Here is a 15,928-nt window from a genome sequence, read left to right on the forward strand (position 1 = left end):
TGCAGAGCTTGGGGTCTTTATAAAAATGGTTTAGTACTGTAACTTCTATCGGATAACTGCTCTATTTTTGAATGAGTCTGTTTCACCGACTCCCATCCTCATTTCTGCTTCATGAAAAAGGTTAGACTTTCATCATTTTTTTTTCAAATTGTTCCAAAAAAGAAAAAAAAATGCATTCTAATTTGTAATGTGCTATTTGGATTTAAAACTAACATCTTCAGATGACCTAGGTTAGTGCTTGGCATGACTTGGCATGACTATCCCATGGTTGAACTGCTTGTATATACCTATAGTTAAATTGCTTATGATTATACATGCTGCTGAGGCCAGGTTCTCAGTTTGTCTGTAACTCCATTGACTTTAATTGAGCCTATAACAATATCCAGGTTTGTCATTATTAAAGATACCATTTCAGGATGCACCAATTTGGAAGCAATGCAACTATGTACAGGAGCAATGCTTCTTAGATTGTAAAGGTAGAAAATAATATATAAATATCATAGGCCTGATTCATTACTCTGTTACATGAGTTATATTTGTGTAACCGCTTTAAATTCAGTGAAGTATATCCATTTTTTTAAATGTGTAACAGTGTGAAGAATGGAAGGTAGTAATCAATCCATGGTTTTCCATAAATATTACATATTGCAACTGCCGTTAGAAACGTTGGTTAAATCTGACAAGTAGATAATTAACAACTAGGAATTAAAAATACTATTTGCCATATTTGTCCACCTATCACACACCCCCAAATAAGACATGCATCTTGCTATTGGAAGGCACAATGTGAAAAAGAAGTTTGTTCTAGGCTCATGGTTAACTGGGTGACATGGAGTCCTCCTGCAAACAGGGGGCGCCTGCACACATGCAGAGAGGCTGGTCCAACACGCTCAAATTACAATGCATCAGAGCAGACTTGATTAATCAAGTCTGCCGGAGCGTGGTAATTACCTCACTCCAGCAGTGTCCAGAGTCACGTGTATCAGTGTCTCCCCTGGGGACGTTGATACATGTGACACTCCAGGCACTTTAATTAGAGCAGCTCTTGGAAAACAATCTGGGTGACACAATAGGATCTTCTTGGTGTAGTGAAACAGCAAGAAGATTAGGTAGGCCCCAGATTCTTGCAAGGGCAGTAGCTGACTTCTTTACTGTAAATACCCACAGTTACTTATATAAGTTCCTATAAATAATAAAGTGTTGTTGTCCACACCACAATTCTTAAATTACATGCATACCTTGCCCCTGACCATTTCAGGTACAAGCTGCAATTTTCAGCCAATAATGATGGCAACTGTGAGAGGGATAACACAGAACTCTTTCCCTTCTGCTTTCTGGAGCCAGAGACAAGGGGCGGCCATGCTGGTGGTCATTAGACAGTGCCTGCATGCTTCTGTTTCCCAGTTAAGACATGCATCCCCGTTTTGGAGAGCTGATCTTTGTGGGGGAAGGCTGTGTGTGGTGTGCAAGTCTATTGCAGTACTATTGTATGTACTGTATGTAGTAGTACTATATGTATTGTAGTCCTATATGTAGTACTATTGCACATCATGAATTTCTTTCAACATTTCATCAGAAACCTGCAAAAGGTAGGATACAAGATTGTTAAAGTGGAACATTTCAGAATTATCACCTTACACGTGATCTGTTTTTCTGTTTAATATTAACATTTAAAGCTGATTACAAAGGCTAGGTCTTCGTTCTGTTATGATTCACAAAGGCATGTTAAGATATACTCACTCTCTGCCTCCACTCTAGAGAGTGTATTTTTTGTACCAAAGCTGTTTTTATTTACATAGCTGTTCTACCTGCTTTGAAATGTGCAATTCTGCAGGATCTGATTTTAAATTTAAACCTCACACTCTGTGGTCCTTGTCAACTTGGAGAAATATACTGAAGAAAAACAAAATTTCTTCAAGCCATGAGCAATGTCAGAAAGTCTTATGAGCACTGAAGTGATTGCTGACATAGAGACTATTGTAGTTAGGGCAGAGCATACTGAAGTATCTCAGCATGAGTATGGGACTTGGGTGAATATGGAGGAATTGGTGGTCTCCTGACAAATGGCACGAGGAACTTTCTACTCCCTTCAAAGGAATATTAAGGGAAAGATTTCTATAGGAGTGTCTTCAATAGTTTTTACAGCCAGAGCTCAAGATCTTTCATATATTTTTTCTGTAGCAGGGCTTGATTTTTGATTATGTTTAAATTTGGTCCTACTCAGATAAATTCTAATATTCTGATTTGTCAAAATAAGAAATGAGAAAAATGAATTTTAGAGTAATGCTAATACTGCAAAGTTGATTTCTACATCTGATCTCTTCATTGTGGTTTCTGGTTCTTCAGAAAACTATACTTATACAGTTGCAAATTTGTATTTTAATGAGCGACAGAAGACATCACAATTTCTATGGTAATGTTTTTCAGAGAAGTGTCTTAAGTCTACAAAGGAGAATAGCCCATTATATGTATTTGAAAAAATCAAGGTAGTGAGGAGATGGTTCTCAATGAGATGCATTTTATACAATAATAGTGTAATGCCATAACTTTAATTATATATGTTTGACACCACTGAGATATAGATAGAGAAACAGAGAGCGAGAGATACTACTCAGTTCAGGCTACTGAACACTGGGGGCATTGCCAATTATTGGCCTGTCATAGAAACCAGGGCCTAGTAGACCTGGTGGACATGCCTCCTGGCAGCAGGCAAGCAAGTTGGGGACTGTGCAAAACAGTCCTCAGTTGCCCTGTAGCCCATTGGCCCACCACCCCTTGTGTGCCCTTCCCATGGAAAGTGGCTGCTTAGCCTGTGGTCACTAACCCCTCTGTCTCCACACTGGCTGATGCTGCCACTACCATTGTGGTTGCCACCATGGTGATCTCAGCTGCTGCCACTGCCATGGCCATAGCCATCACTCTTTTCCCTGGGCAGGATCCAGCCTATCCAGCACAGATCCCCAGTTGAGTTTGGCACCCTGATACATATTGGGAGCATCTACATGAGATGCTTTGAGCATAGTACAGCGCATTAGCTCAGTGGGCCAAACCTGTCCTAATGCCCAGTAGATTTAGTCTACTGCACATTAACATCACAAAAAGACCTTTTGTTTGCACTAATGTGCAGTAGTGGAAATTATTGTGCATTAAGTTAGTACCTATCATTACAAGTACTAACTTAATGCTGTAATTATGGCACCTAACATATAAATCATTCACCTGGTAATTATACAACAGATTTTGCTTGGAGTACAGCGTATTGTAAAGATATTGTGCAGAAGACACAATAGACCTGTGTGATAGAAGTAAGCAGGTGAGCCCTGATCCTGTACTGTCTTGCATTGCATGTAGTCATTTACCTGCGTAGGAAATGAATGTAAATACTGTCATTCCAGTTTGTCCTTTCTTATGTCCAGTGTGCTTAAACAACTACACAAGGCAAAAGGAAGTGGAAAATCCAGCTCCCTGTCCTGAAATAATGTTTCTCTGATAATACGTGCATTTTAAACTGTATCTTAATTTCACACTCCTCTCTTATACGTTGCCTTCGCAATTTACATCACCATTCTTTGACCATGTGTGTGACAACACCAGAACAGCTCTAACCATAGTAGATGTGAAATGCTTCTCTCTAAATTCTTGCCTCATTTCATTGGGGTTACATGGAGTCTGAAAACAGAATCAGACTATCTATACAGGCAGCAATGCAAAAATGGGTGTATTCTGAAAGTGTTATAGTGGTCTCTTCCCCAAAGACTTATGTTTTTCTCTTTTTCCCCCTCAGGGTGAGCAAGATGATAGATCTTTCAAGCAGTACAGGACATCAAGTCCTAGTTCTGCTGGATCTTTAGGTTATGGTCGTTATACTCCAACGTCCCATTCTCCTCAGCATTACAGCAGACCAGGTAATTCAGAAGCAAGTTCATTTATTCATTTGCCTATGTTCAGGTTCATGGTACAGATATGATTCCGATCTTGTTGTTAAAACATATTACCATATTTTGGTTAATATGAAAAGAACGGCCTATGAGAAAAGCAAATTTCTTCACTTAATGCACATACATAGGGTTTTTGTTTGTTTGTTTTTAATATATTTTGCCAGGCATTACAGAATTTAGTGTAAAATTAGCAGAAGATAGAAAATGGACTTGATCCTGCCCATTCTTTCTGCTCATGACACCTTACCTAGTCAAACCCCAACTCTTCCACCTTATAGAATCATGGGTGATTATGACAAGATTTAACATGGGAGACCCCCAATCCTCTTTGCACTGATAACGTAGGGGCTGAGGACTGGACTAGAAAAATGGCTGTTAAATTTCCTGCTAACCAATTTGCTGGTCAAAATCCACCTACAGTGAAGTCTGCAGCAATCAGTGCTACACTGGAGGAAGCAGCTTAGCTTATTTTTGCATGCTCATAAGAGGTGGATTCAGCCCACCCTGGCCTTTTTGCAGGAGCAACTGAACTGCTTAAAACTGTTCACTCAACTGGAAATGTTCTGTAGTTTTATCAGTGATTTTTTTCTTTTTGGAAATTAGAAATGTGCTTTAGAAGATAGGGGAGGGTAAAGGAGGTCCTCAAAAAGGTAACATTCAAAGAGAAAATTTAAATTGCAAGTTGTAAGAAACAGTTTACAGAAAATGGCATCCTTGTTATTCACAAAGTATTTGCTGGGGATGGAAAAATATGAAGTATCAAAGATCTGTTTAGGAGATTGGGAATTAGTCTGTGCTGAGACTGGCAATTCTATCATGATTATATTCACTTGTACCCTAGGAGAGCAGGGTAGGAAGAGGAAGAAAAGCATAAACAGTTCTGCTTTAAAAGTGAGTTTTAAAGCTGTAATTTTCACAAGCAGCTAGAAATATTCATAATTTGTAATTGTAGTAGTTATTTTCACAGTATTAGTTCTCTGTGCAATGTGCTATCAGGATGTTACAACAACAAAAAAGGAACGAATGTGAAAGATCTGAGGCTTTAGTTTATTAAGCTGCTTAGGGCCCTCCACAAGTGCAGTTAAAGGCACAATGGGATCTAATGTGCAATCCACATTATGGATGCATGCATGGCAGGGGCTGTGATTGTAGGATCACACATTAGACCCCATCATGTCTTATAGTCATTGCAGGGAGAGCCAGATCACAGGCTCCCCCTGCACTGGCAAGAAGCTGGGAGCCCCCTCAACTGAGGGGCTCCCAGCCCTAAGGGCTTCATGCACCCCATGGCTGGGGGAGACAGCTGCTGAGATCTCCCAGCCCCAGGGTTGTGTGAAGCCCCTGGGACTGGGAGATTATGGCAGCCAGGGTCTCCCAGCCTTGTGGGTGCATAAGCCTTCCGGGCTAGGAAACTGCAACAACTGTGGTCTCCCAGCCCTGGGGGTTTCACACACCCCTGCAGCTGGGAAAGAATGACAGCTTCAATCGCCCAGCCCCAGGTGCTCCACACACCCCTACAGCTAAGAGATTGCAGCTGTGTCCTGCAGCTGCTGAGACCCAACTTGGTCCCTCACCAGGAGGCATGCTGCTGGGACCCAGCATCTACAGCTGTGGGACTCCAGGTCCCAGCAGCTGTGGGATACTGCTGGAACCCAGAGCAGGCAGCTGCCAAGGCTGAGTCCTTGCAGTTGCAGGACTCCCAACCACAGATGGGCATGGTGGAGCCCTGTGGCTGGGAGCCCCGTCAGCTGAAGGAAGACCTTCAGCTTCCTTCAGGGAAGGCCTTGCTACAGGTGCAGGGAAGACCTTGCTACAGGTGCAAATTAAAGCTGCATACAAACTAGCTCTAAAGTTGTACACATTGTCAAGGTCTAACTTCATAGCTGATTGGACCTTTTTATGGCACAATAGGTACTTTGCACGTGTAGCTGGTTTCAGTTAATTGCACAATGAGCTGGTTAATACCTGTAACATGTAGAGGGGGCCTCAATCACATGCCTAACTTTAAGCACCCAACTTCAGTGGGGCTTCTTACATTTTAAACTTAGGGATGCTCTTAATACCCTGTTGTATTGTGGGCTGGATCCTATGTCCTTTGAAGCCACTAGCAAAATTAACATTGATTTCAATGAGAACTGGTCCTTGATCTAATATAGTTCCTAGTGGGGGGAAAGAAAATAAACTCCCCATTTCATTCCATGTAGACCCATTATGAACATATGTCATTCCATCTTGCAGCTTTTGCCAACATCAATTTTGGCCAAAGTGCAGTTATGCTCTTCATAGTGCCTTTTTCTGGAATATTTTCTGATGTTCCACCTACAAACCTGTGCCTTTATCGAACTGCATAATATGACCAGTATTGTTCTTAGAAGACAGATTAGAAATAGAATAGATTTTTACTTTTAAAATCTGTGCTAATTTCTAAACTTGTATATCATCAAGAGGAAAATGTTCCTGGAAAAAAAAAAGGTGTTATGTATGTTGTAGCTTTCAGTAAGTGAACTAAATAGTTTATTTTCACTTACTCTTTGTTACCCCCTAGCTGGTACTCAGAGTCTTGGTACCAGTAGCTGCATCTCCCTGCCCCAACACCCAAGCCCTACATCTACATTCAGACATCATTACATCCCTTTCTTCAAAGGTAAGGTCCAGGAATGCCAACTGTGCTGTGATAACTGTAGACCTCTCCAAACGTGTTTCAAGTTGATGTCTGTGCAAGCATGGCTTCCAACTGGGTAAAGTTTGTCTTAATTTTGTGCAAGTGCTTTCTTGACGTACCTTGTCAGTCTCCGGGACCTGCTGGTTTTATATATTTTTAGTTTCAGTGAATGTTCTATGTTTTCTAAAGGTGGGGAGAAAAACGGATTTGGAAGTGAAAAGGGAAGAAAATTATTTAAAATTTTGCTTGTTGTAATTTACAGAAATGTTTAATCTCATTTCCATATTGCAGTGAAACTAAGGGACTACTGGAAGAAGGCCCTTTCAAACACTGGACAATCAAGTATTCAACCTTTTAACTTCCATGTAGAGAATTAGCCAGGTTTTTGGGGTTTGGGTTTGGTTTTTTTTTAACGATTAAAACATAGTGGGGTCAGATCCTCATCTAGTTAAATCAGCAGTGCTCCACTGATCATCTGTGAACCTGGCCAGTTTAAGGTGCTATGCTTGCATTTAACCCTGTGTTGTGTCTCTCAATAGATTGGTCCTTATTCCTATTAAAACTTCTGCAAATACACATGAATTATTAATGGTCTGCATATTACAGGGAGGCACTGGGGGAATCCCTAGGACTTTTGAGGCAGAGTGCATGTTGGCTCAACATGTTATTTAGACATTAGAGAGGAAGACTGCATGCTTAATGATTACAAGAGTGTCCTCCCCTGAGTTTTTCCTCTTCAAGAAAGATGAATAAGGAGAGGAAAGAGAAACAGTCATGGATAACAACCATTTTCAACTCCTAGTGTCCACTATTTTTATGTGCCATCATAGCTAGGAAAGTAAGTGACTACTAAACACATCTTCCTTTCAGAGGGCCTTGTTACATGGGATACTTTGCATGTGTTATATTTAGATCAATTGTAGTAAGTATTAGTATGACTTGGGAAGTTTTCTGAGCAATCATATGTTAATGCCAGTTCAAGACTTTGGGGCATTCAGCTGATTTTTGGTCTCCGCCCTGGGATTGCACAAGAGCTGGTTGGAGACTTCCATGAGGTCCTGGGGCTGGGAGTGTGGCTCCCAGCCTCGGGATCTTAATTGATCGCATTATCTCTGTGGAACAATCCCACATTCAGGCAACATGTGTTACTTAATATGAATGGGAGATACTCCTCCCTCGAAAAGGCTTAACTTCACTATGATACAAGAGCACTTAGCATATGTTATCTTGTTTGAACACTCGGATGCTAGCATTTTAAGTGGGGTTAACACATGCTAAGTGTGACATGTAACACTCCCCCAAGGTATATAAGTAGCAGGTGTTCAGTCCCTTTGAAAACACAGCAGGTAGGTCTGGATCGGGTTCCAACTCACTCAGGAATAATTCCACAAAAGTCACTGGAGTGTTGGTGGTATAAATGAGACTAGAACCAGGCTCATGCCTTGACAAATATGAGCTGAAGAGGGAATTTTGAAGAGAGAATAAATTATAAACCTAGTGATACTATTTTAAACAACAATCTACCTACAAAGATTCTGTCTCCCCCTTCCCAAAGGGCTGAAGCACACCGTGACAAGGCACTGCACAGACACTCTTTTATGCATATAGGTTTTGTCAGAGTTGATATATTTAGCTAGAAAACCTGTCTGCGAGCTGCACTGCATGATTACACGGTGTGAAATGCTCTCATTTGAAAGCTGATCAGTAGTTGCTTAGCAGCACTTTTACTTGATCACACTTAGGTCAGTATGTTCAGGCCTACCTGCTGTTGCCATATGCAGGAACAATTTCTTATTGATATTGTTTGGAAAACAGTCCTTCAAGTGGCATCCATCTGTTCCAAACGCAATAATATTACTTTGCATTTTTGTAGCACCTTTTCTCAAGGAACTCAAAACCCTGTGCAAGTATTAAGTAATTAAGCCTCACAGCAGCCCTGTGAGGTAGGTAAGTATTTTTATATGAGTAAACTGAAGCCTATGGGTCATAGTTACCCTACTGTTATGCATTGAGTAAGTGGCCTAGCCAAAAAAGGACTCCCTAGGATATGTCCTTCTGTCCTACTTCCCAGTTCCTTCCTCTCAGTACTAGAATGTCCTCATTCCTTGCCTTGGTAAGTGTTTGAGGTTAATGATGTGCTGTTCTTTTGCCTGTTAAAGTATGAGAAAAAACATGGATAAATTCATGTTGCAGGACCAAAAATAAATGAAATATATTTAAACTACTCTCAGTTGACATGGGCATTATTTTGTATCAAAATAAGATATTTGTTACTATTTCCATTCAAAATACTTAGAAATATGCTTGGCTGTCTGATAAACCTGAACATATCTCAAGATGCCACACTGGTTAACAGTACTAAAATAGACCTTTTGTATTCAAAACTGAATCTTACCTTTAGCTATCCATTATTTGTCTTTATTTCTGAAATAAAGGCACCTCTCTGCCACTAAAAGAATTAAAATTCTCACGGCTTCAGTGGGCTTTGGCTTCATTATTTTTGTCACAGGACTTGTTCCTGAGTTTCTGCGCTCCCTCCTCACCTCCCATGCAAGCAACAGCTTGTTATGACAGTTAATAACAACATAGGGTAGGATTTTATGAAACGCTGTGCATTAGTCTAACTGTGGTCCCTTTAAAGTAAGGAGTCTGCAAGAGTGCAGCCCATGTGGAGTAAAAGTCCACTCTTTAGAAAACAGCAAACTTCACCTTGTTTATTTTAATATATGGGTTTCCCCAGGAATGTCCCTTTAATCTGTTGTAGTACTTGGTGGACTCATTTACATGTACAATCAATTTGAAGTGATGTGTGCTGGAGTTTATTGCTCCTGGGTGCCAGGTTTGAATGTGTGCCCAGGACTGCAGCACTTTGAGCCAGGTTGGAGTGGCCCAGCTGGCAGGGGTCCCAGGGGCCAGCCCGCGAACCTGGAGCTGCTCCAGCCCAGCTCCACATGCTGCAAAGGATCTGGCTGAGCATGAGGGTCTCCAGTGTGGGGCTAGCTGGTTGGCTGGGGCATGAGGGTACAATAGTGCACAGCTAACTAATTAGGTAGCTCCACAGTCAACGTCTTATGTAAACGCGACCAGTGGTTTCAAAGGCTTGAACGAACAGTTGCTATTTTAAAGACTTCAAATAGAAATCAAGTTTCATTGGCCTAATGAATGGGCCCAACATCTAAATGTAAGAAAGACTACAGTTACAGTGGTAACTGCTCCCGTTTTGAAACAGTGGTCAGAATGCATACTATGAAATCCCAGGGTAGGGAGGTTTGAAGGCATGCTGCTCAGCTATGATAGCTTTCTGGCTACAAAATCTACACAAATCTTGTCATATTCCCCATGGTTCAAGAAAGAGAAAATGCTGCAGTATGAAAAGCTAGTCTGGAAAGTGAGAGCTAGAGAGAAGAGAGCATGTAATTGAGCCTAAGGAGATGTAAAACAGGCTTTTTGACCAGCTCTCAAATAGTAGGAGAAGGCAACATGTTTTGAGGCCTGCCAGTCTCCTGTACACATACAAGGGCAAAAGGGCAGCCTGCCTTGCTAAAGCCAAGAGACACGAGTCTGTTTCTGTGGTTGTTATTTAAGTTCAAAGTAAACCCTTCAAGATTCATTCCAAGTTAAATAAAACCAAGTCCAGGAAAGAGTTCATGATTCTATGTTTTCGCCCCACATAGTCTAGAAAGTGGATTGGGTCACAGCCTATGGCTGCTTATGGCACAGAGCCAAACCAAAACCTTATAAAAGTTCTCTTCCCAATAGTTTTATCTTTTGTGGGGCCAGTCTTGAAATCCTAACTTATTTTTTACCCAAGCAAACATCAAACAAGATACAATTCCCACTGAAGTCTCAGTTAGGAGGTTTATAAGTGAGAAAAAAATGAGTCTGTGGATCTTGTCACAGGCCTCAGTATGTTTTGTTATGAGAATTTTTTTTGTATGTCAGCTGCAATATCCAGCTATATCCCTACCTTTCGCAATCATAAACAACCTTTTTATATAATGTAAGTGTTAGCTTGCATAGTGTAAGGGTGCCCAAGAATAGCTTCCTGCCTGCCTGTATCCCTTCTAAATGCAAATTTAGGCTGTGATCATGCAAATGATCCGCACGCAGAGCAGTTTGCCGATTTACAGCCTTCACTCCTCTGTGTTTACATTCCCTGCCCCTGTCCTCTCTTCCTCAGCTCTTTTCTACTCAGTGCCTCTTCCTGGTACCTGGTACATGAAAGAAATGATCTCTAAAGAATCCCACTCTTTATATCATTTGCAGTTCAATGAAATTCCTCATCCTCATGGCTTTTATCTACACAGAATCTTTTAGGGACCTAAAATTTTTAGAGGTGCACCGGTACATCAGTTCCATATCAGATTGGCACTGATATAAGGAAAATTGACAATCAGCTTTTTTTGGCTGATGTGGTCGATAAATGTCCTGAGCATGCGCCCAGCTGCAGCACAGCAGGCAGGTGGCTAAGAGCACAGCCCGGCAGTGTGGAGAGCAGCTGGGTCTGCCTGGTAAATGTGTTGTCCCGCGCAGGGAGCATGTGACCTGTGACAGCCAGTCACCTCGCCCACTGCTCTCAGTCCCAAGCAGCCAGCCCAGGAAAGCAGAGGGAGAGCAAAAACCTGGACATTTGCTCCCATTTTAAAAACCCAACCAGACACAAGGACAGATGGCCAAAAAAGAGGACATGTCTGGGAAAACCCGGACGTATGGTAACCCTGAACAAGAGGATTCATAATAACTGAGATTATAAAAGGAAAGCATCATCCTTAACTAGGAAGCTCTTCTACTCCATGCTGTCTATTTAGGATGAAGCTGTAGCTTGGCTGTGTAGGTGGTTGAGGCCTGGCATCTGATCTAGCATAGAAGAAATAATCTGTGCCTAGGAAAAAGCTGGCACCAGTGGCCAAACTAATATTTCTTCAGTCACCCATTTTTTCCTGGTATACTCCTAAGGCAGAAAGTCTTAGGCTCCCACGCAGGCTGCCCCATGTGGAAGATTTAAGGTCACTCCACAAAGAGTATCGGAGGTAAAATAAAATGTTAGCTAATGCTTCTTGAATTTCAATTTCAAAACTGTCCAGAATATTTTTTAATTTTGGAGCAATGATCTTATCAAATTATTGCTATGAAGTAGATAGTTGAAGTGACTTCCAGTAGTTAGGGGGGTTTTAATTATCTTCATTTCATTCTGCAATATGACAGTAAAAGGCCCCAAATAAAAACTGATTAATTAGTGACACGGCACATTCTTCTGCTCTTACATAAATTCTTCTTCCTTCCACTGATCTCCATGGCACTACTTCCATCAACTGCAGTAGCAATGGGTTCGGCATTATGGTTACTACTGAAATATTGGGTTCAGACAGAAGTTACATTTGTTGTACAATTGACCCCCTGAAAGCAATCTACAGCCGGGCTGTGGCACAAGTGCTTTAAAAGTGGCTGATCATGCAGCCAATTAACTCTCATCTAATGAGGGATCAGATGAAGGCACTCCACTTTGGAGTGCCTTAAGGAACTTCTGTTCCCTAACATCAATCTATAGCAAGATCAGGGCTGGGCTCATGTAGCCCAGCCCCACCCCACCCCACCCCACCCAACCCCCAGTGCTGTCTGCAGGAAGGGAGGGGGAATGCATTGTAGGCTGGGATTTGCCCAGCCTGAGCTGGAGGGGGAGTGGGTGTATTGGAGCCCCCCTGCCTCACGGCTCCCCTAGGTCCCCCTTCCCCTTCAGCTCAGGCTGGGTAAACCACAACCCGCAGCTCACTCCTCCTTCCCTTTCCCCCATTCCCTTCCTGCAGATAGCCCCAGAGCTGTTAGGAGGTGTGGGGGGCTGGGGGAGAAGAGCAACTCCCAGTCCATGCCCCAACCAGTCAAATTTTCTGGGTCTGCTATGGGCATGGTCTCTTCTCACCCAAGGTTACCCACAATACTTTCTCTCACCTATAGCAGTGCTCAGTTACACGTCTAAAACTTGTGTTCTGAACTGTTGTCTTTTCTTCAAAAGAACTACTGTACCTTCATCTCTGATATTCATCAGTTTTGCTCACCATACACACTAAAATGAATATTGCCAATTAACAGCAGTTTTATGTTTTGTAAAAGTGCCATGTTCAGCTTCCAATTGCTTAACACTGCTACAAATGAATTGGATTTTACAAGTCCCAAAAAAGTAAAGCTCTACTTTTTTGTTTGCCAAGCAGCATTATAATGCCATAGAGTATTCTCTGAGGTTTAACTGAAAGGAAGTAAGTGGAACTTGATGAGTATTTGATGAATCAAGAGTAAAAATGAAAAAAAATACTTTATATATTCTAAAATTCAGCCAAGTTGACTATGGCATTATATATCCATGACTTGATAATCCAACCCTTTTTACATATACATAAAATACTGAGGAGAGTTACCTTTGGGGAAAAGTTAAAATAGTACTATAATAATAGAACAGCAGCTTTTTGTAATGTATACATCCAGAAAGCCTTGACTCGACTATAACATCTTTTTTTTTTCTTTTTTTTGGTGTGGTCCTGCTTTCAGCTAATTTAAATATTATTTTTCACTAATGGATTAAGAGCAGGCTGTAATTTAATGACATAACATTTACCTTTGCTGAAATCTCTCTCAAATATTTTTCCAGTTAATGCTATGCAAAAGGCCTTACAGATCTCTGGATAATTTTCCCTTTTTTATGGGAACATGAAGTTTTGAAAAGAGAATTTTAGATCTTGAAACCAAGATGAAGGTCTGAAGCATATATATGATATAATTTATCAAGTATACATAATTGCAAACTCCATTTTCTAGATCTGATTAAAGTGTGAGCCTTTCTACTTCATTTCCTTTGCTGAGAGCATCATGTTAGAAACTAGTGTTGGTAAACAATATTCGATTATACAAACAACTGTTTATTTAAAAATGTTGGATTAACAAGTCATTTTGAGTAAGCTTTTATGCTTGAAGTACTCTACTTTGCTTTCCATTTTTTCTTTTATCTGCTTTTTTTGCTCTTCCTCTTGGAGGCAGTGAAAGTGGTCGGAGCACTCCGAGCTTATCCATGTACTCAGACAGCAAATCTTCACCTTCTGTCTATCAGCAGGCTCCTAGACATTTCCATATTCCAGGTAGGCATTCACTGCTTAGCTTTGAATCCTCAATTGATGAATTGTCATAGTTCTTGCATTAAATTTGAACTATAGAACAGCAACAGCAATGATGTTTTTCACTTCTGAAGAGTGAAAATATATTAACTACTAAAGCTGGTCTGAGAAGTCAATGAGTTAAATATACTTCTCACATTTTATGTATAAACAGGTCTGCATTAGGAGAAACCAAAGGTGACAAACTCATATTAAACCTAGCAAAATGCAGTTATATTTACATGGTACTTGTGTTTACATAGGCTTGCTGAATGCGTGGTGTGAGCCCAAGATTTTTGTCCTTTATTTTTATTTCCACCTTCTAAACAAACTAATGGGTAAGGAATCATATTAATATATATTCTGTTAGGAGTGAAGTAAGACTTGGGCAGCCAGGCAGCCCACAATATTTAAAGCATGTACTGATAAGGAGAGAAGTAGTGGCTACTACCTATAATGATGGGTGAATGGTCTCTGTCTGAGGGTTTTGATTTTTGAGACTAGACAGAAAGGATGCTGTCTAAACTACTTGCTTACTCTTTTGTTCTTTCCTTTTTCTTTCCTCTTCCTCAGACACTGGAGTAAAAGATAACATCTATAGGAAACCCCCTATCTACAAACAGCATGGTACAGTCTGCTTTTCTTTGCTGCAGTATTTTCTACGCATGTCCTTATCAAGGAAGTGCATATGTACCACTGAGTTCTATCGCGTTTGCATTTAATTATGCCAGAATCCCTATTGACTAAAAAAAAAAGGAAAAGAATTAAGTAACAGAAATAGATAACTCTTCATAACATGAAATCTGAAGACTCAGTAAGTGGCTCTGTTACTGAATTAATGGTATCTCACTGAGCATTACTAATTTAAACTTAATACTGATCTTATTTTCAGAAGTATACAATAATGCATTAAACATAGTACATTGCTTTCCTGTTTTCAGGCTACCCTGGGGAATATTTAATTTTAAGGTAATTTTGGCTTCTACATTACAGCAGAAAATAAACTTAAATTATTTGAAATATGGTGCATATTAAATACCAGTCTTTGTTTTTCAAGATCTTCTTAGTCCATCATGGTATCAGACCCATTTTATACATGTTAAATCCATTGCATACAAATTATTTTTTATCAGCTGTTAGCTGACCAAGATGGCTTTCAATATTGCAGGGGCAGACCTGATAGTAAAGTCGGCATCTGAATCACTAACCAAACTGAAACACACAGAGAATGCTTTTGTTATACAGATAATTTCACTCAACATAAGACTTTAAGAAGGAAATATATACATTGCACATGTTTTAAGCACAACAGTAAAAGAGACAATTTCAAAAAGGAACCAAAGCCCATCTTCAAAAACTGCTAAGAATATCAGATAGTGTTAGGCTCCAGTTTTATAAAAGCTATTAGCTACTTTTCAAGTGAAATCCAGCTTTCAACCTCTGAAAATTCAAGAATCATTTTTACAGTCACATTGTCTTCAGGTTCACAAATAAGAGTCTTATGCTGTTCCTTTTATCTTTCAAGGTGTTTGCATAATTATGTATGTCACTGATTAAAAACCCTCCACATTCTGGGTCAGCTTGATTACTAGCATTGGTGCCTGAAGTGTGCTTTGACAATTATCTTGACTAAAATTAGTTGCATCTAATTACATTAATATCTCCATAGAGAAAAATTCTTATCACCTATCATTGCCTTTGGAAGAAAATAATATGTGGGATTCTTATGGCTTGTGTCTTTCCACTACATTCATCTACCCAACTGTTACAGCACTTACTGAGCCCTTTCTCTCTGCCACACTGGTTAAACAACATTTAAGGAATGCTACAAAAAGACAAGGTAGAGATCTGTAATGAATGGGTGTGCCAGCTTTCCAGGGTATATTGCAAACAGGAGCTTGAAAAATTGATATCCCGTGAGAGGATCATTGCATTTTACTTACCGCTGACTCAGAAGTCAAGGGGAACTTCTAAGCTAGCTCTATAATGAGAAACAAGAACTAAAAGTAATGTAAAAAAATCAGCGTACCAGTGTAACACATCCCATTGCACTCACAGTCCTCCCATCTACAGAAAAAAAAAAAAGAATAAACCACATATGATACATTGTTATATACTGTGTTACAGAAAAGTGCTTGGGTACTATAGTGATGAACATAATATAAAAGCCTAAATAAAAGAGAACAGGG

The 15,928-nt window shown here is 40.3% G+C and overlaps 1 protein-coding gene across 10 annotated transcripts in view; it reads left to right on the forward strand.

Annotated features, from left to right (window-relative positions):
- ABLIM2 (actin binding LIM protein family member 2) overlaps window positions 1–15,928 on the forward strand; it is a 318,470-nt gene that overhangs the window by 213,139 nt on the left and 89,403 nt on the right. For 4 of the 10 annotated variants that reach the window (XM_019526465.1, XM_019526461.1, XM_019526460.1 and 1 more), the window contains 4 exons: window positions 3,785–3,905; window positions 6,484–6,582; window positions 13,623–13,724; window positions 14,313–14,366. In XM_019526465.1, coding sequence (XP_019382010.1) covers window positions 3,785–3,905; window positions 6,484–6,582; window positions 13,623–13,724; window positions 14,313–14,366 — 376 coding nt within the window. The remainder of the gene's footprint in view (window positions 1–3,784; window positions 3,906–6,483; window positions 6,583–13,622; window positions 13,725–14,312; window positions 14,367–15,928) is intronic. The other 6 variants (XM_019526462.1, XM_019526463.1, XM_019526470.1 and 3 more) reach the window with 2 other exon arrangements.

This window comes from Gavialis gangeticus, unplaced genomic scaffold, assembly GCF_001723915.1.
Source record: "Gavialis gangeticus isolate Ggan-Ray unplaced genomic scaffold, GavGan_comp1, whole genome shotgun sequence".
NCBI lineage: Eukaryota > Metazoa > Chordata > Crocodylia > Gavialidae > Gavialis > Gavialis gangeticus.